Source organism: Rhineura floridana, chromosome 4 (assembly GCF_030035675.1).
Source record: "Rhineura floridana isolate rRhiFlo1 chromosome 4, rRhiFlo1.hap2, whole genome shotgun sequence".
Lineage (NCBI taxonomy): Eukaryota > Metazoa > Chordata > Lepidosauria > Squamata > Rhineuridae > Rhineura > Rhineura floridana.
In genome coordinates, this window is record NC_084483.1 from 174,691,003 (window position 1) to 174,715,497 (window position 24,495).

Here is a 24,495-nt window from a genome sequence, read left to right on the forward strand (position 1 = left end):
CTCCATTTTTGGAGAGGATGGAACAGGAGCTTTCTGAACATGTATTGCAAATGTCAGAAGCATTGTTTTAGCCAGTCAGAGGATTCTATAACATGAAATGTGATTGCTGTTAATTAGTAGGCTCAGCCTTTCCAATCCTCTCTAGCATAGGGTTTTATAGCCAATCAATTTGATTATTTTTCTTCCTAGGTTTCAAGGTATGAAAGGCAGATAATAAATAATACAAATTAATAGGCCTCACACTAGATAAAGTCGGTTAGTCTTGAGCAATAATTAATTTTCATCTTATTCAAATAAAAAGGTTTATTCAATTTAACACCTGTACAGCTAGAATCTGACTCGACTTGAATGCAATAAACATGGAAAAAGAAATTTAATACTAAGCTGGCACAAAGATGCTGAAGATTAAAATAGAAAGGTTCTGCATGTGAAGACTGTCAATGGACACTATATTTAGCAATTACTGCTCATGAAAACTTATTTTTTAAAAAATCAAGTGTTCTAAGGAGGTCACTTCTTCAAGAACTTAAACTAAGAATAGTATTTTTGTTTAGAAGACATAGAAACTCTGTACTGCTATGTGAGAACAGTTTTAATAAAACTGAAATACTTAAAAAGTCTACATATTAAACACATTGTTCTTCATCCTCATTTCTAAAATTATTTAAGAATTTATATGCTACCTTTTCTTTCAAAGAAATCAAGAGGCTAATATTAAAAGCAATCGACATAATAACCAACCATTATGGAAACAAAACAGCAGGAAGCAGAGACAAAGCCCATCAAAATAAAAAGCAGCCAACAATCAGATAAAAGAGGGGCATAGACCCACTGCAGCAACTAAAAGAGCAAAATGCATACAAAAACAGGAATGAATTCCAAATTCTTCTCTAAAATACCAAGCATTTGTCATGCACCTAAAACACTTAGCACTGTGGCTATGAGGACTTCCTACAAAGCTGTAAAAAGCCACAGCTGAAAGGCCCTGGTCCGTATGAACACAAACTATACTTCAGTCAACATGGAACAGAACCTCAGATGCCGAATGGAACACTATGTAAGAAGACTAGTATCTAGATTGAAGCTCAACTGAAATCAATCAACTTCCAACTTTTATTTATTTCCATTTATGAATCATTTCCTGTAAAAGATCTCAGTTATTTAACAATAAAAATGTATAAAACAATTTCATATTAAAAACAAATTTCAAATCCAATACCTATCCAGGCTAGGATAAAAAATTCCACTTAAGCAGCTTCATGAAAAAGGAAGGTCTTCAAACAGATGCCGAAAAGACTAGACACACAGCACACAATAAAGGTCCTGTTACATCTTACACTTCATGATAAGTAATTATCTGAGAGGTCCTCTCCAGCAGAATGTAGTGATTATTTACATATGTAAGGGGTGAGACAGTATTTTAGTTATCAGCAAGGGAGTAAAAAAAAGGCAGCTGAAAGCTCTTCTCTAAGAGCATGCCCATTCGAATAGTCATAGTAAGCCATGGTGTGGCTTGCCATGATGTGCAAAAGAGGTCACAGTATCTCATTGTAAGAAACCATGAGACACCCACTAATTAACTATGTTACACTGTAATTTAATTTAATGTCATTCTACAAGTTAAGGCTAATCTAGTCCAGATGGATTTACAGAGGATTTTTGCAAAGTTTGGCCACTGTAAAATTACGGTTAAAACAAAATGAAAAATAGACTGCCTTCAAGTCGATTCTGACTTATGACGTCCCTATGAATAGGGTTTTCACAGTAAGCGGTACTGTACTCAGAGGTGGCTGAGAGGCAGTGACTTGCTCAAGGTCACCCAGTGAGTTTCATGGTTAAAACAACTGCTTTTCAATTACATCAGAATTATCTCCCTTGAGAGTAGAGGAAGTAGAGAACACTTCTGTCACACAAATTCTTGAATCCCATATTTGGATACTTAGTTTTTAAATTGGAAAAAAGGGCCTCAATAACTTCTGTCAAACCTCAAAATTCCTTGGCATAGTTCATTCCTTCATTATAAAAGGCACACATTTCCACAGGAGTCCATCTCTTTTGGAAACAAGAAGATTTAATGTTATTTGGAAATCTTTTCCATTTCCAAAGTTAAACATTTGAATACTTTCACGCTAATTACAGTTTTACCGCGGGGTGCAATACTTTGTGACTTCTTTATGGTATCCAATCTAATGAATGTTTACTTACACTGAAATCTACCCTTAATCATGTAGCCAGAAAAATAGAAATTAACAACTCATACCTATGAGAGTAATTACTTACACAGGAACTTACATCTCTAATATGGACCCAAGTTATTCTTCTACTATTAACACGTGAGAATAGCCTTGCTGGATCAGTCCAAAGGTCCAGCTGCTTCAGCATCCTGTTCCCACACTGCCCAATCAGATGCTTATGGGAATCCCACAAGCAGAACGTAAAGGCAATAGCCTTTTCTCATTCATGTTCCCCAGCAACAAATATTCAGAGGCATATTGTCTCTGATACTGGAGACAAATATAGCCATTAATGGCCTTATCCTCCATTAATTTGTTGATCTAAAGCTTTCCAAGTTAGTGGCCATCACTAGATCCTGTGGTATCATATTCCATTATATGCTGTGTGAAGACATTCATATTCTAGATAGATGATTAAGGGCATCATTTCTTGTACAGTACTATGGTTTAGAATATTTAAAAATTATTATTACTAGGAGGGCTCTACCCCCACCCCGCTCTGATCACCAGCCAGGGACTCCCAATCACATACATCTACACAGAGGGACTCCCAAACACACACACACACACAAGACATTCCCAAGCACATGCACAGGTACTCCCAAGCATGTGCGCACACACACACACACACCTCCCAAAAGGGCCCCTCAGGCCCTTTCATTTACAGTGAAAGTTATGCTCTCAAAAGAAGAGAGATGATCCTACTATTTCTCAAAGCTATTAATTATTTTGTACCAAGCATCTTTTGGAACCTAAATTCTTAAAGCGTAACCAAAAGAGTGCATATTTTGTAATGGATAGATTTTGGACCTTCAGAAGTTGCCATTTGGCCATTATTTATGATAACAACTAAGTTTGGCAATTCAATATATAAACATCTGAGACAACACTGGTTGTTATACCTGTAGCACAAATGCTGTCTACTCTCACTATCTGCAACAAGATACAAATATGCATGGGAGGAGGCCAATAAGGCATCAGAACACCTTCCCTTGAAACTGCCTAATGTCACCCTACCAACTCATCTATCAATGGAAAAAGCACATCTCTCAGATAAATTCGATGAGCAACATGTTTTCTTGATTTTATACACCAGTTGTTCTCCAAACCTTTTGCAGTGGTAGAACCCTTCACTTTAAACAAACCTTTCATAGAATGCTTGCAGTAAAATCTTTTAAAATTATTTATTGGGGGGGGAGTTGTTTATTGGGACAGCGAGCCAGAGTGGCAAATTTTAAAAGCAGCAACTTTGAGATTTTTAAAAACTCTGCAATCTCCTAACCTCCTCTAATGGGAGCAGCCTTTGTTTATTTGTCATCCTTAAGGATTAGGCTCTTATCAGAGAGAGAGAGTTCTTATCTCTAGTCAGCTTTACAGGAGCAACCTATTTAACCCTTGCTGCCAGGCTGCAGCTCAAAGGAAGGTGCTAAGAGGCGGATAAGGGATTCCCATGGCAAGTGCCTGAACAGCAGATTTAACCCAGTACAACCCTGGCTTCCCAACGCTGTATGTCACTGTCTGTTACCAAGGGGGAAGGACATGGCAGCAGGGAGCATCAGATTGGCTCCACTGCTGCACCCACAATGAACCAAGCTCCACACTGCCTCAACCCAACCCCCTCTGAGTAACTGGCAGCAACAGCTGGAAAGACAGGTAAGCAAGGCTACGCTGCCCCACAGTGCCCACCAGCTGCTACTAATTTAACCACTGGAAAGCAATGGCAAGGCAAGGAAAGAAGGGGAAGGGATTCCCAAGACAATTGCTTGAGTAGTGCATTTAATTTCCATGGCTGCAGCTTAATGGAAATCACATATTGTGCACGCTTGTCTGCCATTAACCTTTTTCTTCACAGAACCCCTTGGATTGCTTCGTGGAAACCCAGGGTTCCATGGAACACGGTTTGAGAAACATTGTTATATTCTATAGCAGGGGTGGGGAACCTTTGGCCTTCCAGATGCTGTTGAACTACACCTGCCATCAGCCCCAACCAGCAGGGCCAATAGTCAAGGCTGATGGGAGTTACAGTCCAACAACAGCTGGAGGGCCAAAGGTTCCCCCCACCCTTGTTCTATAGGAATCAAACAAGAAACAAAAATAACAGTACCATTGGAAAGTCTAAATCATAAGCCTAAACCGATGCTGTAAATGGAAACATAATAGCCTCAATACAGTAAGCCCTGTAACATGCATACACAAAGCGGTTCTTTTTCCAGTTTTGCCAGCCCATAGTGCCCACATACAGCAGTGCAAATTTGACCATGTGAGTATCACTGGTACTCCTTTTCCCGCAGCTAACCGTAGAGACTTCATAAATTTCCTAGTCTTGCCATTTGCCCAGAAGCACAAAAACTGGAGAAGTTATAAAGCACTTGCTTGACTGCTAAGAGGGTCATATGTTGTGCAGTCCTGTTAAAGTACTTGTGCACTGTGGCACATAACCCATGCGTTAGCAAAATAAGGGATAATCTCTGTTGCATATGCGACTTTCCCATGCATTTCTGATCAAGATCATTCTTTTTTCAAAGACAATGGTCTTGTGACTACACCTTAGTTGCCATTTTCTCTACCTCATCTGTAATCCTTTGTCCAATGTGATTTATAACCTATTCTATCTAAACACTCAGTACAGAAACAGCATATTTAAGACTATCTCTTATTCTCCCTCAAACCTTTAGTTTACAGAGAAAGAAAACTGATAATAATTTATACAAGGTTTTATACTCCTTAAATAGGTTGTACAAGATGCCCAACAAGAGTTTAACTGTGACACATTTTAAGTACCACGACCTAATGTTACTAGCTATAGCAGCACATACTTCCGGCAAATGACAAAAGGGAAGACAACAATGACACAAGATCTAGAAATGTTCAGATGTTGTTTGGCTTAGCTGCCAGCTACTACTTGCAACCACCATCAACCACTCTGAGTCCTATGGCATGTGCAGAAAATGGAGGCAAGACATTTTTTCTCCCTATTGCTGGGTTTTTGTAGAAAGTGCAACCAGCACCTTGCTACTTCAGTAAAAGTCTAAAGGAAGAGTCCTCTTCTCTCTGAATTCTTGGTGAACTGCAGATAACTTGGGGGAAGGTGGGGGTTGTGCAGAACCTCCTTTCCCACAGATAACAGACAACTAGGTGGCTCTTTGTGATGGGTATTCAGAAAAGAGACAAACAATCGCCAAAGGAGGAAGGACACTTGCAACTGCCAATTTGAGGAAAACTGAGCATTCAACCTTACTTTCTTTCACTTCCTTTTTGGGAATATGGATATATCTTACCAGGAGTGGTTCCCAAACATTTTTCCCCATAGACCACATGAAAATCGCTGATTGTTTTGGCAGACTACTTAATGATTTTTCTGCCTGTTGTAGCAACTTTGCTAGACGCTATATAATCTTAAACTGTATTTTTATTGCTTCTTTTACTTTTTTATATTGTATTTTACAATATATCACAATTTGCATTCATAGAATTCAAAATGTAATCCAATAAAATAAGAAACCAAAGAAAATAATACAAATTTAGTTAAATAAAAACATGAATATGCTCCAAACCACCTACACGAAGTGCATGGACCACAGTTGGGAGACCCCTGGGTTACCGTAAGCGTGGGTTACTGGAGACTTGGCAAATAAAACATTATACATTAAAGATCAGCCTGAAAATATTAATCTAAAGAATGCTGTTAAATTTCATTTCAGACTAAATGGAGAACAGCCAAAGTACTCAAAAGTACTCATAAGAGCTTTTATGAACTTGTACAATGATTTAACATAATTATTCATTAGAGCAAGCGTTTCTTCACATATGAAATAAAAGCCTGGATATACATTAGATTTAGCATGCACTCTCCTTCCTGTTGACAGGCTGACTACTAACATAAATCTGGGAGACACTCCACCCCACCAGTGCTGACATTATTTTTTAAAATGGCTTCAGTTTGGTTCACTTGCTAGGAGGCTGCTTGAGACCTGATGGACAAAGTAGCAGGAGTTAAGTTGGTCACTCAAGGAGGTGATGTTACATATGTACAGGACATGATCTTTGGCAATCCAATCAATGCAATCCAAAGCATAATTGCAAGAGTTTGGCCCTCAGAAGATGAGCCCATTGTTTAAATCTAGATCTAATCAAGCTAGCTGAAGAATGAATACCACCACCTGTCTCCACAAAAGAAAATCCCATCATACCGACCATGTCACTCTACTAGGTGTGGAAATTGAGGAATGACACCTCTCTTATCCAATCAGTTTTGCCTTTCCTTTTAGGCTTTATCCAGAAAGGTATAAAAATTGGATTCTTAGAGCCAATTTTGGTTCTGGGTTCTGGTTACTCAGTTCCACTATGAAATCATGTGCTGAATCATGCATGGATCCGACTCCCAGATCTGGCAACTAAATAAATAATATGTATAAATAATATAATGTATGCTGATGATACATTATATAAATTGAGGGCCAATTTGCAGGTATTTCTACCTCCCAGTAATTGCTAATTCATTAGGAGAAAGTGTATCATAGAAATGCTTCCACCTGGTAGAAAGCCCCAACTGAGGTTCCAGTGCCTGCCTGGATGAGCATACAGCATATGCAGATAATGGTGATAACCCTAGTGTCTTTGCGTTGTATTCAACTAATTCCTACTCAGAGTTGACCCATTAATGTGAATGAACCTGTCAGTCATATCAATTAACTTCAATGGGTCTACTCTGAGTAGAACTAGCATTGAATACAGCCCCTTATTCTCTCTGCTAGACCCATCCTCCTCCTAAATTTTCACTCTCCTTCCTCTTCCCCCTCCAAAAACATATACTCCAGATGATAGAAAATGTAGACCTGGGATGGAGAACCTCTGATCCTCCAAATGTTGTGGAACTATAATACCCATCATCCCTGAGCATTGGCAATGTTGGCTGGAGCTGATGGGAGTTCTGGTCCAGCAACATCTGGGGAGCCACAGGTTCCGCATCCCTGAATTAGACAGAGAAAGCTCAAGGGGAGACTCCAGGGATGGTCTTGTGCCTTCTAAGGGCTTCTAACTCAATTACAAGAAAAGATTTAAGATAGCACCACCTGAGCACTTAAACTTTTACAGCAGGGGTGGGCCTCATCTTGAATACTGCATCCAGTTCTGGTCTCTGCACTTCAAGAAGGATGCAGACAAACTGGAACAGGTTCAAAGGAGGGCAACAAGGATGATCAGGGGACTGGAAACAAAGCCCTATGAGGAGAGACTGAAAGAACTGGGCATGTTTAGCCTGGAGAAGAGAAGACTGAGGGGAGATATGATAGTACTCTTCAAATACATGAAAGGTTGTCACACAGAGGAGGGACGGGATCTCTTCTCGAGCATCCCACAGTGCAGGACACAGAATAATGGGCTCAAGTTGCAGGAAGCCAGATTTCGACTGAACATCAGGAAAAACTTCCTAACTGTTAGAGCCATACAACAATGGAACCAATTACCCAGGCAGGTAGTGGGCTCTCCGACATTGGAGGCATTCAAGAGGCAGCTGGACAGCCATCTGTCGGGAATGCTTTCATTTGGATTCCTGCATTGAGCAGGGGGTTGGACTCCACGGCCTTACAGGCCCCTTCCAGCTCTACCATTTTATGATTCTATGTTAATTCTCCCCCCTCTTAAAACAAGTTACTACATTTCTGTTCTCTCCCTGCTTTTATTCACAGAAGGAAAACCTTTCTTTGAACAGCAAAAAACAAGTGTTCAGTTGTATGTAAGAATTCCAAGACTACTCCAAAAAAGCAGCAGTTGGTAAAAATTTAAACTGATGTCCTACTGAATTCTAGGTTTCCTACAGTTGCTATTACCAAATCAAAAGAACTCGGTTTTTACCATGTTGACTCTTTCCCAGATCTTGGAAGGCAGCCCTGCAAACATGTAAGCATCTGTTGCATACTTTATGTGCATTGCGTCATGTAAAATTCATGATGCCAAATGTCTTCATGAAAGTGACTAGTATGTACATAATACACGGCAACCACATGCACACAGATCACTGTGTATATAGGCACCAAAATGCTGTATTTGGCTATGGGATCCTTTCACAAGTATATGTAAATTTCTGCATGTTTTCAACTATCATGTGTTACAACCTATGCACAGGAAACAGGCAATTTCCTACAGATGAGATGACACCTCGATGTAAGAATATGTAAACAAATGCAGCAGCCCTCAGATGCTTGGTATCAAAAATAACTTATTACCATTATATAAATAAGTTTCAGAATTCAGGATTGTGTGCACAACTACAAGAATACAGTAAAGTTATGCTTGTTGTTATTTGCCTTCAAGTCGACTATGACTTATGGTGACCCTATGAATCAGCGACCTCCAACAGCATATAAACTCTTGCAATTAGAAAATAATCTTCTAAGTGCAAGTAAATAGTGTTTACATTAGTTTCACATATCAAATTTTTGCGGCTCAAGGACTGTAACATCTTAATATTTTAAGAGCTCAGTCCCATAAAGTGTCTCATTATCACAAGGCAAGTGCATACGATTTGCTACTTAATCTCCATTTCGTGTTTTCATTTCTCTGACTACAAACACAATGAAAACTTGTTCATTTAGACTGTATGCTGAAATTTACAGCTGGAACTACAGATTCAGGCTATAGGTATATGGAAGTTTGGTTTGTCATACAACAGCCTGACAAGCCATGAGCCCATAAAAGGGTTAAAGAAATTCACAGGAATGCATACTTGGTAAATAGTACTATGGGGTTCTGGGAGCCTAACTGATCATGTGAGCACTCCCTAATTCTGGAAAAAAATATAACAGAGTACTACAGCTTTAAAGGGAAGGGTGCTTTTTACATCAATGTGAATTAACAGAACAGACCCTGGAAGAACCAGGCAGGAGATGGCACAAAACCCACAGAGCAGAATGGAAAAAAGAACAGATTAAGACTATGAAGGCCTAGCTTCTAACCAAGTTTCTTTTGCAGACTTTATTTATGCCATAAAAGCATGGTGCCCCCAGACAGCATAGGACCAGGGATCCTAAATTCTCCCCAACACTACCTATAAATATAACTATCACACAATTTTTTAAAAAAACAGGCTCTTTAAAGCAGGGCTAACAAACATTACATCCCTGTGGCTCGGGGAAGAAGCCACATAATGAAAAGTGCAAGATCTTCAAAACGCAAGAAAGTAGTTAATCCAAGCGACCTGCCCGACCAACTGTTCAAATACAAACCTGTGGCACTATTTCACAGGAAAAAGGAAGAATAATAGTGGGATTTTTAATAATGAGAAAGTTTTGGAACTAGCCTCTTAATATGGAGTAGTAGAGGACAATGAAACGGGCTAATATGAAATTTAGAGAGCAAGCAGAAGGAAGCACCAGTACGTAGGAAACAAGAGGCCGAAGAAAGCTGTTCCCGCAGCAGCAGGAGTAACAGCAGCACCTGTAGCCCGAGGCAAAGTGAGCTGCGGCTTGCTCGGTTCCTCCCTAAGTAAATTTTACCTTTGAGATGGGGCAACGGGAAAAGCTCCACGGGGCTGCTTTGGGTACGGAACTGCGAGGAGCCCTGCGATCGCTTCTGCTTCTGAGCCTTGCGTACCGACCTCCGCGTGAATCCATCCACTTTCTCCGCGGCGGAGATAGCTGTCGCAGACATGGCTGGGCAAGGAGGAGGGAGTCGCCTCTCTCTTGAAGCATATAATCACGCCGGGGAGGAAAGGCAGAACAAGCGACGGCCAGCGGGCGCACTCCTCATCTAAGACCCCCCCCCAACCAGAAAGGAGGAAGACACTTATAATCCAATGCCTCAAGGAAGGAGGGGCGCTTCCAAATCCGAGAAATGGGCAAGAATCCAAACACCTTCAAGAATGCGGGGGCTTCCGAATGGGGAAGGGGTATTTATCCAACACTCCGAGGAAGGAGGGGTTAATCCGTCCACCCTGAGAAAGGGGGAAACGCACTTGAAGACCCCAAGGAAAATGGGAGGTCCAAATAAAGGAGGGAGACTCTTAATCCAATATTTTCCAAGTAAGGGGGGTGGAAACCACAAATTAGGGATGAATGAAGAGGGCGGCCCACAGCAACCCGCCCAGCTGAGTTCTCCCGCGTCCAAGTTCCCAGTCAGCCGTGCCACCAAAAAAAGGAAGAAAAATAGAAAGCGGGGAAAAAACTTTTTATTCTTCCTCCGCCACAAGGGTCTTCTCGCCGCCCGCCCGCGAGCAGCAAACTTTAGCGGCGGCGTGCGGTCTGCTGTTATTCCCCTCAGCCAGGCTCGCTGTCGCCTGGGCCGCCCTGCCAGGCGCTCGCTGTCATTAGCTGGGGTTTATCCGAGACTTGAGAAACAAGAGCAACAGCAGCGGGGGCTGAGAGGCCGGGCTGTACAGCCTCCTCAGCCACCGTCGGGAGCCCCCCGCGCTTCTTCCGCCAACATCTTGTCACGCCAGCGCCCCCCCCGCCTCTCCTCCTTCTCCTCCGACACCGCTTCCTCTTTCGCCAAGCCTCGTCCGCGAGCGCAACGTAACAGCGGGGTGGAGGAAGGGAGGGTGAATCTTTCCTCTCGAGATGCAGCGCGCAACTTGCTGCGAGCGAGCGAGAGAGCTGCCAGAACGGCACAGTTCCGACTCTGGAGAGAGGGGCGGGGCCAGAAGTGGGGAAGGTGGGGGAGAGAAAGAGACGGTTGGAACAACCGTTGGAGGAGCTTGGCTGAAGGGTAACTGACAGGAGAAAAGCAGCCAATCAGGAAGACGTAGGCCATAGCTGAATTGCCTTAAGTGGGAGGGACAACGGGAGCCAGACCAGGGGGGTGTCACCAGAGTTGCCCAACGCGAGAGGGTCATGGGCGGGGTGTCGTGAGGAGGCGGCGATTGGATGTGGAGTAGCGGAGGTGGGATGAGCGGGCAGCCAATTCGGAGTTGGAGAAGTGTTTGAGAGCAGGAGTTTTGTGTGTGGAGAAGTGCTCAGGTTGCGGCTTTCCAGAAAAACGGAACCCAATTAGAGGTGGGTGCAGCGGACAAAAAATACCACACGGTAACGTGTGAACTTTGTGATGTTGTTTGTTTGTTGCTTGAGTCTTTCCTCTCGGAAAGGTCATTATTGTTGGCTTTGGGGTCTGAGGTTTTTTCCCTCGACGTCCGCGAGAGACTTCAGTAACCCAATCTTATCCGTGTTTAAGCCACACTGTTTCCAACAAATCGTACACTTGGGTAAGCGTGGATGGCTGGCAGTTACTGGCAGGCTGCAGTCGGGACCACGCTTAGTCGGAACTAAGCATGCCCCCATTGGATTGAATGGCTCTAAATGCATTGAACTGTTTTAATGTTTTGATGCTTTACCAGTACTGTAGTGGCAAATTCAGAAGTGCAGGATCCCTTCATAATAGCCACGGCACGCACCCTTTTCCACTTTCCCTCATCTCCCTGTCCTCTTAGAAGTCCACACTCCACTACAACAGACGTCCTTTCACCATGAAAGCGGAGGCTGTGAGTTAGCCACGCTGACCTGTCCCCTTTCCCTCTGATTGGCTCTAATTAGCAGGAAAGGACGAAGACTCTTCTCGGTGGCTAACACAATCCCTTTTCATGCTGATTGGCTTGTGTATAGGGACTTGGCTGGGACCCTGCTCCCAAAAAAGTAACGGGTCTATGACGCTCCACCCCGCTACCCCTAATGACTATACTCCAGTGTTTAATGCCTTGGGTTCCTTTAGGAGGAAGGGGGGATTCTACTCTTATAAAATGTAATCATTTAAAATGGAAGATTTGCTGTCAGTTTGTTTTCACTTAAGTGCAGAATTGTAGGTTCCTATGTTTGAAAGTTGTGATCTGCAGCTCAGCAGCTGCATTTTAATATACAACTCTTTTCTATGAAAGCACTCAAGGCAGTGTACATTTGGGCAGCACAATCGTCTATGTGTCTACTGGGAAGTAAGTCACACTGAGTTTAATGGGACTTACTCCCAGGTAAATGTATATATTATTACAGTCTGGGACCTGCAACAGAATACTGCACTCACCTTCTAACAGGAGGGCTCCTGTTCAGGGTTCCTTCTAGCCAGCCCTGCCATTCTCCAGGATACGCAGTACCTTTCCATTCCTTCCCTCCCCTCCCCTTTCCCCCCCAATTGAAGCTCAACATTGCATAACTACTGAACAATGCTCAGTCCTCATTGGGCTGTTTTGAGGGGCAGATGTTGCCCCTTAAGTTTTATTTTATTTTGGACCTTCAAGCTTAGTTTCCCCCAAGAATGTTGATAATACATGAATGACCTCATGTTGGGTAAACAGTTGTCAGTATTCACCATTTGAGTTTGCTCTTAGAATGAGTTATGGTTTATAATCGTAAGTCCCATGAGGGGAAATAAATGGGGGAGAGAAGAGGAAAATATGCAAATTCAAGCACCTGGTCTTTCATAGCTACTATTTCATTTACGTATTTTCTCACACTCACACATCCTCCAGAGATATAACATTTCCAGAAATTTTGAAGTTGTGAAAGAAAACCTATTTTCCCCATTTTCCTAATTTTTTTCATGCACACAAAACAAAAGCAGAAATTTTGGGGGAATATCTATGCAATATTTTCTCTTGGAATCCAAACTTATTTTACTGCTTTAGCAACATAAAGTGTATAATTTAGAACTTAGAGCAGAATAAAATTGTAGTATTTAGCATATTTATGAAATGTTTGTTGCACATGCCGCAATCTCCAAGCAGTGAGAGACTGCAGGGGTTCCAGTGCTTACCCAGGGTTCGGTTTCCTTGGAATGAAGGTCACTGGAGACTATAGTGTCTTTAGGATATATGGTTTTATTTACACAAATATACAACCTAACCATAAGATTCAAGAGTTCACAGGATTAATGCTCTAACAGATCTTGCTTTCTCATTAGCTTTCATAGAATAGTAGAGTTGGAAGGGGCCTATAAGGCCATCAAGTCCAACCCCCTGCTCAATGCAGGAATCCAAATCAAAGCATTTCTGACAGATGGCTGTCCAGCTGCCTCTTGAATGCCTCCAGTGTTGGAGAGCCCACTACCTCTCTAGGTAATTGGTTCCATTGTCATATGGCAGTTAGGAAGTTTTTTCTGATGTTCAGTCGAAATCTGGCTTTCTGCAACTTGCGCCCATTATTCCATGTCCTGCACTCTGGGACAACTGAGAAGAGATCCCGGCCCTCCTCTGTGTGACAACCTTTCATGTACTTGAAGAGTGTTATCATATCTCCCCTCCTCCTTTCTGAGGAGGCTCCCCAAAGCCCTTGCTTTGATTTCATCCCAGAGAGAAAGGTAGCCTTTTTATCTCTTCCAAGCTCCAGACCAGACTAAAAACACACAGGCTACCTCCTGGCTCTAGGATTGGGGGGGGGGGGCTGCCCCCTTCTGGAAGAGCATCACCAGCCAGTCCTTCCTATGACAATATATCTGCTCTTGACCAAGTCTTTAGACATGTAAATTAGGGACTTGACAGACTTGGCCAGACCCATTACCTTAAAAAAGGAACTGGTATGACCAGTTCAACAGCTTCTTTCACTGCAGATCCTAAACTTCCAGGTACAGAATTACAGACTTGGAGGGTACCCAAAGACATCATCTACACCAACCCCCAATCCTATAACACTTTCGTACAAGTGAAATTGCAAATAGTCTACTTCTGTGGGTCTCTGTTAGAGCCCTGTTCTTACCTAAACATAGAGGCTTTGGTACCCACAACAGGACTTTTGCAGTTTCTGCCCCACCTTCTTCTGACCTTCTTCTCCTCCAGCAAAGCAGAGCAGTAAGCTGCTTGTGTCCCATTCTGTAGCTGGGTGTCGGTGTCCTTTGAGAGATGAGGTGAAAAGGTTGACCACAAGGTAGGGAACAGGTCAAAAGGACAGCAGAAACAAGATAATTGTTTCAAGCATCCATAAAGGTCACAAGAAGGCAAGCAGCAATTCACAAGCAACAAATGTCCTGCATGCTTCTCTCATGAAGATGGCAGCACCCTCTAGTGCAGAAATTCATCGTAGATTTGAGTGTTGTGTATGTCAGAATTATAATTCACTAATACTGTAGAGATGCTCACATGAAAAACATTTTAAAAGCATTTCACTCATTCGAAAAAGAGAGAGTTGCTATGCCATATTCAAAACAAATGTATGTGAAGCTTCCCTAATTCTGCTATTCAAAGGAGACTTGTCTGGGATACAGTCACAGATGCCCTGCAGCATATAACTGCACAAAAGCTTTGTACTGGTTCCACCAAGAGAATGCATCAGTGTTTGTGTGTACAGCATCTCATCAATGAACTGTCTTCTGGAAGATGTGCAGAGATGTGCTCAGCTGCACGCTAGTACAACCAGGGAAACTACACTATGGATCTCCTATATACTCCGTCAGTCCTACTTTAGATTCTGTTTTGGACTACTGGATCCATTGAAAACTGTGGTACAGTCTCTTGCTTCTTTTATGCTTGCACCACAGTAAGGTGGCACCAACAGAATTCTCCTTGCCTCAGAGTTCTTAATAAAACACTGAAATGGAATCTGGAAATGCTCTTTCTACCATAACCTCCTAAGATTGAACACAGCTTTGCTGTTCTTGCTATGGCTTTGCATCAGTGGCCTTCTTTTGTGCCATATCCTAGATTTAATCTTGTAGAACAGGATTTAGAAAAGAAGGATAAAATTTTGTTAAATAAGGGTGGTTTCCATATTGGTTTAGAGAACAAGATTCAGCAAAACATTTTATCCTGCCATTTAATCTTAGGAATGGTTTTTATTTTATTTTTGCCCTCTGATACTATTTTGCATAATTGTCCCAACCTACTGGTAAAGTCCATGTGATTTCTCCTGCCTTATTTAGAGGACAGCTCTCCAAAGCTCATGTGGTTGCCCAGATCTGGTCACCAATTAATAGCAGTTTGCAAGGCAAGTGATCTCTGTGTGTGGTGCAGTAGTAATTAACCTATGTTCCCTCTTGGAGAACAAATGAGAAGTAAAAGATAGAGCAGAATTCAGTTTTTTAGTCATATACATATATAAATCAAGGCTTTTTTCTTGTCAGTACTGTCAGATCCTCTTAAGTGGTCAGAGTGTGGATTGAGATTTGGCCACACTAGCAAGACTGTCCCAGGAAATTGGTGAATTTGTGTACTGTGAAGTGATACCCTCCATGATGATGGATAATTGTTTGTTTATGAAACTGAACTGTTGCCATTTATACACTACCATTTTTATTTCCTTTTCGAAGGATTAAGCTCCAGGTCTTTTAATAGCTTAGGAGCGATAGTTTTATTGATGCTCTATTATTCATAGGGTCGCCATAAGTCGGGATCGACTTGAAGGCAGTCCATTTCCATTTTTCATTATGACAAGAAAAGCTCCACCTGCTGTACATCTCCCTTCTATCCAGTTATTAATGAGAGCCGAAAGACAGCACATTCTGCTAGGGACCAAGGGCACTGAGAGACTGCTTCCATGCCTCCTAGGAAGAACAAGATGGAGACCAACCTGGTCGCCCTCCATGGCCAAAGAAGGAGCAGCTGCAGGGAGATCGCTTCCCCCACTCCCTGCCTGAAAGTATATTGAGCTCCAATTGCCAGTTGCCCTGAGACTCAAAAAGCAAGAAGAAAGGCCTCTCTGGTCCCATCCATCAGCCAAAGGAACAAAAGCCATCAATTGCTATTCAAGCAAGAACACCAGCAAGGGAAGATCAGCCTGGCCCCAACTAGATTTAAATGCTGATAGTTTACCACTTTTGTTCTAGCCCTGAAGAATTTGTCTCCATCTCCTACCTTGTCCTACCTCTCCCCTTCTCTTGTGTTCTAAATTTAGTCTGTGAGCCTGTTAGACGAACCTCTGTCTTTCTTTTCTTTGATTGATGTGACCTGCTGTGGAAGACAGTAATTGTCTGAAAAGTAAACTAAAATCTAGTAAATAGACGATAAAAATCCTCTCCCTTTATTAATATGTCAGTTTTAAAAAGGAAAGCATACAATCCATTTCAAATCTAGAATCCTAGATGAAGCGCCAAGGTTGACAGAACATTCCACAAGGGACCAAGCAGCAGTTTTAAGAACCAATGTAGATCTAGCATATAAAAATAAATAAAAAGAACCAATTTAAGTCTTACATTTGACCTGTACTTTTCACGAAAGGCAAAAACTAAACGAGCATTAGTTGTGACAACAGATGTTGCTACACAAGGCAGGGATGGGAAACCTTTTCCCCTCCAGATGTTGCTAGACTCCAGTTCCCTTCAGCCCCAGCCAGCATGATCAATAGTCAGAGATGATGGGAGCTGTAGTCCAACAGCAGTTGGAGGTCCGAAGGTTCCCCATCTCTGACTTAAGGCTGTTGCTTCTTCCTTCCAGCACCAACAGTGGGTCATTGTCTTCTAGCCACAGTAAAAGCCTATTTACTCCACTAATTCCTGTGAAGGTACCTAACTTTTCTCATGTGTTCCAGCCCCTTTACCATGCCCCCAAATTAGACTGCAGAAAGATATTTTTTTTCTTGAGACAATAAATATTATGCCCAGTGTTTCTATGCTGAAGTAAGTGCAAGGTGGCTATTTCCCTGGTTTTGAGCAGATGACCTACTTACTTTCTGACACAATATGCAAACAGAAACGCAGCCTTCCTTCAAACTTTGCACTTCTCCCAATTTTGCAAAGCAGTTCTCCAGCTGTACAAAAATGCATACACTAAAGTATGCATAAAATGCATATTTGAGCAAAACTAACATACAGAAATGCATCATATTGAAAAATGTGTATATTAGGCAAAAATGCATACAAATGTGTATATTGATTGAAATTCATGTGCAAATGCTTGTAAATTTTCATGAGCCCTTTTTTAAAAATGCAAACTGATGTGGAAATGTTGAGAAAGGAATTTTAAGACTGGAAAAATGAGAAACTGAGAGAAACTAAAATTGACAGATTCATCCAACCCCAATTAAGACATCTCCAAAGACAAACACAGTGCCCCTTCTGCATGTCTGTACTTTGAGTAAGAGTCCATGCATCCCATTCCTTGCTATGTTTGGGAATGGACCATTCCATCACCTCTTGTGAGGCCAGCTGCCTTTGCCTCTTCCTCACCTGTCACCTGGTAGTAGCCATTCCATCAGGTTGCCAAGCAGAGAGAGAGAAGGGAAGCAGGGCTATTCTATTGGCTGTCCTGAGACAGCAGCTCCTTTTGGCTCTTTTATGTCACCTAGCAGTAGCATTTCCAGTAGGCTGCCTTAGGCTCCTCCTCTCCCTGAACTCTGTAACTTTAAGAATTGGTATCTGCATTTGCTTGCATTTGCTTGTTTTCTTCTTCCTTCCCATCCCCTTTTCCTTCTGTATCATGTCTTTTAGATTGCAAGCCAGAGGGAAGGGACTGCCACTTTATTTATTGAGCTGTAAACCACTCTGGGAGCCTTTGTGGTGGAAGTACTGCTTAAAAACCTATTTAAATAAATGTTACTGATGCTTAGACCTGAGAGTCCTAGACTCAAAATTTCACTTCAGGAGGCATTCAGTAGGTATTTGGGGCATCCTTAGGCATATCATCCTCTCTTAGCCTCAGTTCCTCTCTTTTCACACTATAATTCCCCAAAAAGCGTTTGTGGGAACAAAGATAAGGATTATGGAACACTTGTAATAAAAGCAGTGTTTTAGTAGAAAATAAAATATTTTCATAATAAATGTTGCAATGACAAAAAAAGTATATTGCCCAAAGCAATAGGGCTTTTGCCTACCTTCCATAAAGACATTGAAGGTGACTCCCAAAATATGCTACAGTGAGTCTCTTTAAGTCAAGAAAAGAATTGCTTTATTTCATTAAATGTAGAAAAGGCAGATGGTTGGTCAGATAGCACTCACACTTACTTTCTGGTCAAGCTGATCACTAGAAAAAAACAAAGCCCCAAGAGTTTACAACATGCTGGAAAAACAGGGAAGGAAGCAGGGAAAACAACTTGTAGATAGTTCAGTCCTATATATCTAATTTTGCTTGTGACATTGCTATTGATTGAGGGGACATGGGGCTAAAATAGCATCTAGATCTGCCTCATTTGCCTCTTTAAAAAAAATAAAAGACTCCCCTACTGCTCTGTAGAGAAGCAGTGCTGCTGTGAAAGTTGTTGAGATGTGGCTCCAGGAGATGGACCAGTACAAGAAAACCATTTAACAACACTGTTACTAGCAGTACCTTGCAGGGGCTGTAATAGCTGCTGATATGTCAGAACGAGGTGTTGGTTCAGGCCCCAGAATCAGAACAGGATGAGCAGTTCTGTAGCAGCAGTGGAACACTGATGGTGGATCCTATGCTATACTTCTCTGCTGATGTACAGGGGAGCATAAAACCCAAGGAATTGAGTGTTTCCACACTGATATTAAGCAACTGTGCTGTCAGAGCAGGACTTTGGGGCAGAAGTCCATAGCCCTATTGCAGAATGAGCAGGAAGGCCTTCAAATGCAGTAGAGTTGGGGTACCATATTTTTCAATGAGTTAAGTTATACACTTTACGATCTAAAGAGACCCCCACTCTCAGAGTCTAAAATTTCCTAACTCTACCACGAATCTTAAGCATGGACACCATCACCCAACTTCTTATATTGCACTTCTGTTTAAACTTTGTTGGGTTTAATAGAAAACTTGCTCCTGTTGTCTTACTCTTCTTGGGGCATGTGCATTGAATCAAAATGCTTATGGGATGAACTGGAAGCGAGCCCCTTTTCATGTCCTTCTCCAGAGGCCTACCTCACAATTCAGTAATGATGAACTCATGATAAGTCTCTTGGATGTCTTGTTTTTATAAATGTTGTTCAGGAACAAAAGTTTGAATATTTGCTTATTTTGTCTCAAAGACATTTAGGAATTTAGGAAACTGCCTTATAATGGATCAGACCTTTGGTCTATCTACCCAGTATTGTCTACACAGATTTGCAGCAGCTCTCCAAGGTTTCAGACTGGGGACATTCTCAGCCCTACGTGCTTATGCCGACTATTGAATCTGGGACCTCCTGCACGCAGGTGCTCTACCACTGAGCTATGTTCCTTTAAATTTATTTAAATGTTCATAAAATTAAATACTTTTTATGCACCAACAAATTAAATGTTAATTTGTTGGTGAATAAAATTAAAATATCAGTCTACACTTTTGCTACTGTCATTGCTTGACATCACAAGTATTCTGCCTGCTTTTACAGTAGGACTATCCTATCGCTTAAATGTAAGCATGCAAGTGTTGGCAAGACCAGCCTCATTCACTGCAAATTGCGCAGGCCATTCAGCACTCAATAAATATGACTCCTTAAATAACATTGGAACAAATTGTCTGAGAGACCATCTGTTGTCTCCCCCTTGCGTCTTAGGATTTGAGACAGAGGGATTGGAGCTGAGATGAGAAGGTACTTGGGAAGAATTTAGGGGCTCCTGGGTTAGATCACTCTTCAGCTCATGTTGTGCTGTAACCCATTTGTAAACAACAGCTTCAGAAACAAATTAGTATGGGGAAAATATTTCAGTTTTAGGAGGATGCATTTTTTAATTGCAGTTGTGGTTATTCCCTTTTGGCATTTTCATTCCATTTTTAAACATTATTTGTTTTGTGTGGAATGCTCCTATGCCAAATGCTGCATACAAATATAAAACAGAATATGTCATATACATAAATAGCAAATGCTGTCTATCTGTCTTGACCCTTGACTGTTTACTGTTATTTCAAGGCTCCAGAACAACTCCATAACCTGTACCAATATTGGTTTTTTTTGTTATGTTTTGTTGTGTTGATGCACAAGAAATAAAATAAAAACCTGAACCAATAGGATGTAATTTGGAAACCCACAATGTCAAATCAATAATATACAGTATATTCCTTTAACAATTCATTATATTTAATAAAAGTGCTTACTCCACAGCTGCCTTTAACTACATCACTGCCGAGACCTTTGGCAGATAAGCCAGTGAGAGCCAAATGGGTTTTAGCCCAGCCTTTCCTTTACCCAGCCATTTCTTCTATATGCAGGAAATTCTTTTGTATGGAGCAATCGCTCCTGTTAGCCTCAACTACAACCTGAAGCAGGGATGTTTGAGGGCTTCAATCTTTACAAATTCTGGTATGAACTGATCTGATCTGCACCTCCTGGACTAATGTGCAGATCAGAGCTTAATTATCCAGCGGCTCTTGTACTTAATATATTTTAAAATGTGTATTTTGAGAGAAATTATGTACTATTTTGTGTAGGGTTGTTTTTTTTTAAAAAGCAGATAAATGCAAAAGCAGGATGGAATCGGCTGTTGGTTGAACACATGCAGAAGTTACATGGATAAGAAATAGATTAATTCTCTCCATATCTAATCTCTCTGCTGTTTGCGGAACAAGGCCACAGAGGCTATAATCCAACAGCCAGTTAAATATGCTTATGGTCAGGTGTGGTTCAGTGACTAGTGTGGGGCTTGCTGTGGGAAATTCAGGCTCAAATTCTTCCATTTTCTATGGCGCTCACTGAATGTTCTTGGACAAATCGCTGGCCTGGTGCAGATGCAACAGTCTCAGCTTCACAAACCATAGTATATTAAGTCACAATTGTAATGTATAACTTGGATCACTATCTCTTAAACTAGCCTACCTCACTCAAGGATGCTAGAGTACCTTATGGGAAAGGTAGGATACAAATGTAACAAATTAATTGTCATGCTGCTCATACACAAGAGACAGGACTTGAAATAATAACAGGTATTTACATCACTCAAAAATGGAAAATGATATAAAAGTCCTTATTGCCTTTCATTAAAAATCTGGATCTGTAGAAAAACAGCAATTTTGTAATGTACAGATTTGCTCTTTGGGGCATAATGAGAGTGTATAGAAGCCAGAAAAGAAAAGTATATGTATCAAATAAAGAAACTAATCTGTGTGAGAATCGTTAGAAAGCAGAGGTCCTTTAAGAAACTTATTAAAGCACAACAAAAGCAATCAGTTTCACAGAAAGCTTAATGGTTAGCATCCTGCAAGCTTCTTAGCAGGCTCTTGTCATGAGTTAATACTTGCCTGAAACTAAAATTCAGTGCTTACCAGCAATATTGGCAAACAGAACTAATACAGTACAAAAGAAATGCAGTGGATCTCATTAACAAAATCTCAATTATTTAGAATGCAAGTGTTGTGCACCACCCCAGTCTCCAAGTGGCAAGAGATTTCCAGGGGTCCCTGCGCTTACCCAGGGGTTTGGTTTCCTTGGAAAGATGATCAGTGGAGCCTGTGGTGTCTTTATTAAATATGGTTTATTTACACACATTCCAACCTGAGCTTAAGATGGAGGGGTTCAAAGCATCAGCAGCCCAATAGATCTTGCATTTTCCATCAGGCTTACAGGAGGCACCCTAAAGCCATGGTGCAGAGAGACAGCCTCTCTGCCTGTCTCCAATTCCCAGCCTTTCCTCAGACTCAACCCAAAATTCAAGCCTCTCCTTGGCCTCAGGAGGGGGGGGATGCATGTAGAATTATTATTGTTCTGTTCAGATTGCAGTACTGTTTATATGAATATTTTTGGAAAGGAGTAGTCTTGCTTCAAGCGGTTGTATTCACCATAGTGCTGAGGTGGATGCTCTGTCAACGTAAGAATTTTTCCTTGTGCAATGGAATGTTTCTTCTTCCTCCTCACACCACCTAAATTTGTTCTAGGAGTACCCCCAACCCTCCAGAGCAGATTTAGAGATGGGAGGAGGGATCCTGTTGCCCTAGTGTAGTAATTTTGTTGATTACTGCCCGAGGTCTCTCTGATATGCCATTACTGTGTTCATTTGGATATGTTTTGACTAGAGATAGAAAGTCAAAGGGTAAATTGCCTCGATAGTGTGTTGTTTTAGTGCCACATATCAAATAGAAATTCAGGACCAATTTATAAATAATTCCAGACATGTAAAAAAAAAAAACCCTTGCGCGTGTCACATAGCATGTGGGTGGTGTCTCATTTAAACCACATCATTGGCTGCTATATGTGCAGCGTTAGCACCACAGAACAGTTCCCACATGGGTCACGGATTTCTGGTATGTTAATATGGCACAAGTAGCAACGTGACCCAGTTTAAATGAGATGCTGACTGCATGGAACAAGAGATGGGTAATCTGCCCATTTCAGTTTCTCATTTTTCCTGTCTAAAGTTCAGTTTGCCCCATTTCATCATCAGTTTGTGTGATATTTGAAAAAGGTCACACAGAAATGTGTATGTCCTTTTATGTGCATTCTCCTAATATACACATTTTTGTATGCAATTTTGCCTAGTGTAATGCGTTTTTGTATGTTATTTTCACTAATACATACCTCTTTTTTGTGCACGCTTTGCGTTGTGCTTTCTTCTACACTTTTTTTGGGGGGGTAAGCTACATCTCAAATTCCAAGAAAAACATCGACAAGTTTGACAGTTGTCATTTTGCCTATGTAGGAAAACAGTAACATTACGGGCAATGTTCACATTCCTACCGATATTTCTTGAATATAACTTTTATGATGGAAAAAACAGGATTTTTCACAACCACACCAGAAAAAATAGTATCCTAGATTTATTGTTCTTATTTCTTAACATGTTGTTTTCAAAGCAGATTTTGGAATACATTATATAATGTTCATGTATTTGTTACTTTAAACTAGTGGCATGGCTAACAATTGGAAGGGTGATGCTAAATAGAGTAAAGGGAGGAGGTGGGTGTAAAACCTGTGGTCCTCCAGATGTTGCTGAGTGCAACTCCCATCATCCCTGGCCATTGGCCAAGCTTGGTGGGGCTCCTGGGAGTTGTCATTCAGCAACATCTGGAGGGCCAAAGGTTCCCTTTGCCTGGTCTCAAAGAAGGTCAACAAACAGTGCCTATAAATGATTTTTCCTACCCATTTCCAACATGGACTATGAACCACTCATGCCATACAGTTTTTACATAGGCTGATGGTAAAGAATGTAATGTTGGCTGCTACTACCATAGAATATCTGATGTTACAAAAGAAACTCAGTCTCCCCAAGTCCACAAAAAATAATCCTACTATCCAGCGGGGTGGTGGCTGCACCTTCTCTGAGAAGATCAACGTGGCAGCCAAGTGGGGCTGTTATTTGTTATTTAATTTTGTACATTATATTGTTTCATGGATAAAATCCTGTATTTGTGTTTTTCTTGTAAGCCGCCTTGAGAGTCTTTTGGCTATAAGGCGGGGTATAAAAAAAATACTATTCTATTTTTCTCAGAACTTGGAAAAGTTACATTTTTGAACTATAACTCCCATCAGCCCAATCCAGTGGCCATGCTGGCTGGGCCTGATGGGAGTTGTAGTTTTAAAAAAGTAACTTTTCCAAGCTCTGATTTTTCTTCATAAAGGTGAAACACCAAAGGTGTCTTGATTCAATTTCCTACAGACTTGACCACAATCACTAGAGCACCAGCCATGGGTTAGGCTCACATACAGAGCAATCCTATACTCAAGTTATGCCTTAGGATACATTGGAAGCCCCACTATGCCAGTGGCACTCCAGATATGCCATTGGTATGAAAGATAACACTGGTGGAATATCCCAGATTTGCTGGTACAACCTCGTGCCCAACACCAGGCACAACTGTGGGACTGTGTGGCACACGGGAGGAATACATGCTTTAGCCTGGGGTGGTGGACAGACTTCAGGCTTGTGGGGTCTACTTTGTTAATTGAACCCAAAATCTACTGACCAGAGCCACAGTCGATGCAGAAGATATCAGACATGCACTTAGAATTAAGGCATTCTGAGCCCAGGAGTTTGGGCTTTGATTAGCAGAACAGCACTGAGCTCCTAGGCCTTCCACACAAAATTCCACTCCTGGTTACCTGCCCCTAGCTTTCTTAATTTCAGCAGTGGGGGGGGGGGAAGAGTCATTTTATTGTTGCTGATGCCAAACAATTGGGTGCCATAAATCCTTGCTGATCACCTCAAATCCAGAGATTTACCAGTAGATTCCATGTATATTCTGCGTACTCCTGGTATATCCTATACTTGTCCAGACCATAGCCACACATCCATTATCAGCATAACTTTACATCGGACCCAGTACTGGTGTAAGGAAACCTGCCCCCCTGGATTTCAGAACAGATCATAGGAACTCAGTAGCACCCAATCACAGAACATCACCAACAGTATATAAACCCAACACAGGGAAACATCAACTCATTATAGCAGGAATAAGGAACCTGTGGCCCTCCAGCCGCTGTTGAACAACTCCCATCACCCCTGGCTATTGGCCATCCTGGCTGGGACTGATGGGAGTCCAACAACATCTGGAGGGCC

General features: G+C 41.6%; 1 protein-coding gene across 1 annotated transcript in view; it reads right to left on the bottom strand.

Moving 5' to 3' along the window:
- The window catches only part of PPP2R5A (protein phosphatase 2 regulatory subunit B'alpha), a 98,993-nt gene extending 88,119 nt beyond the window's left edge, over positions 1 to 10,874 (bottom strand). Inside the window, exon 1 of the mRNA XM_061625266.1 lies at positions 9,728 to 10,874. Coding sequence (XP_061481250.1) covers positions 9,728 to 9,881 — 154 coding nt within the window. The 5' untranslated portion in view covers positions 9,882 to 10,874. The remainder of the gene's footprint in view (positions 1 to 9,727) is intronic.
- Positions 10,875 to 24,495: the final 13,621 nt, after the last annotated feature.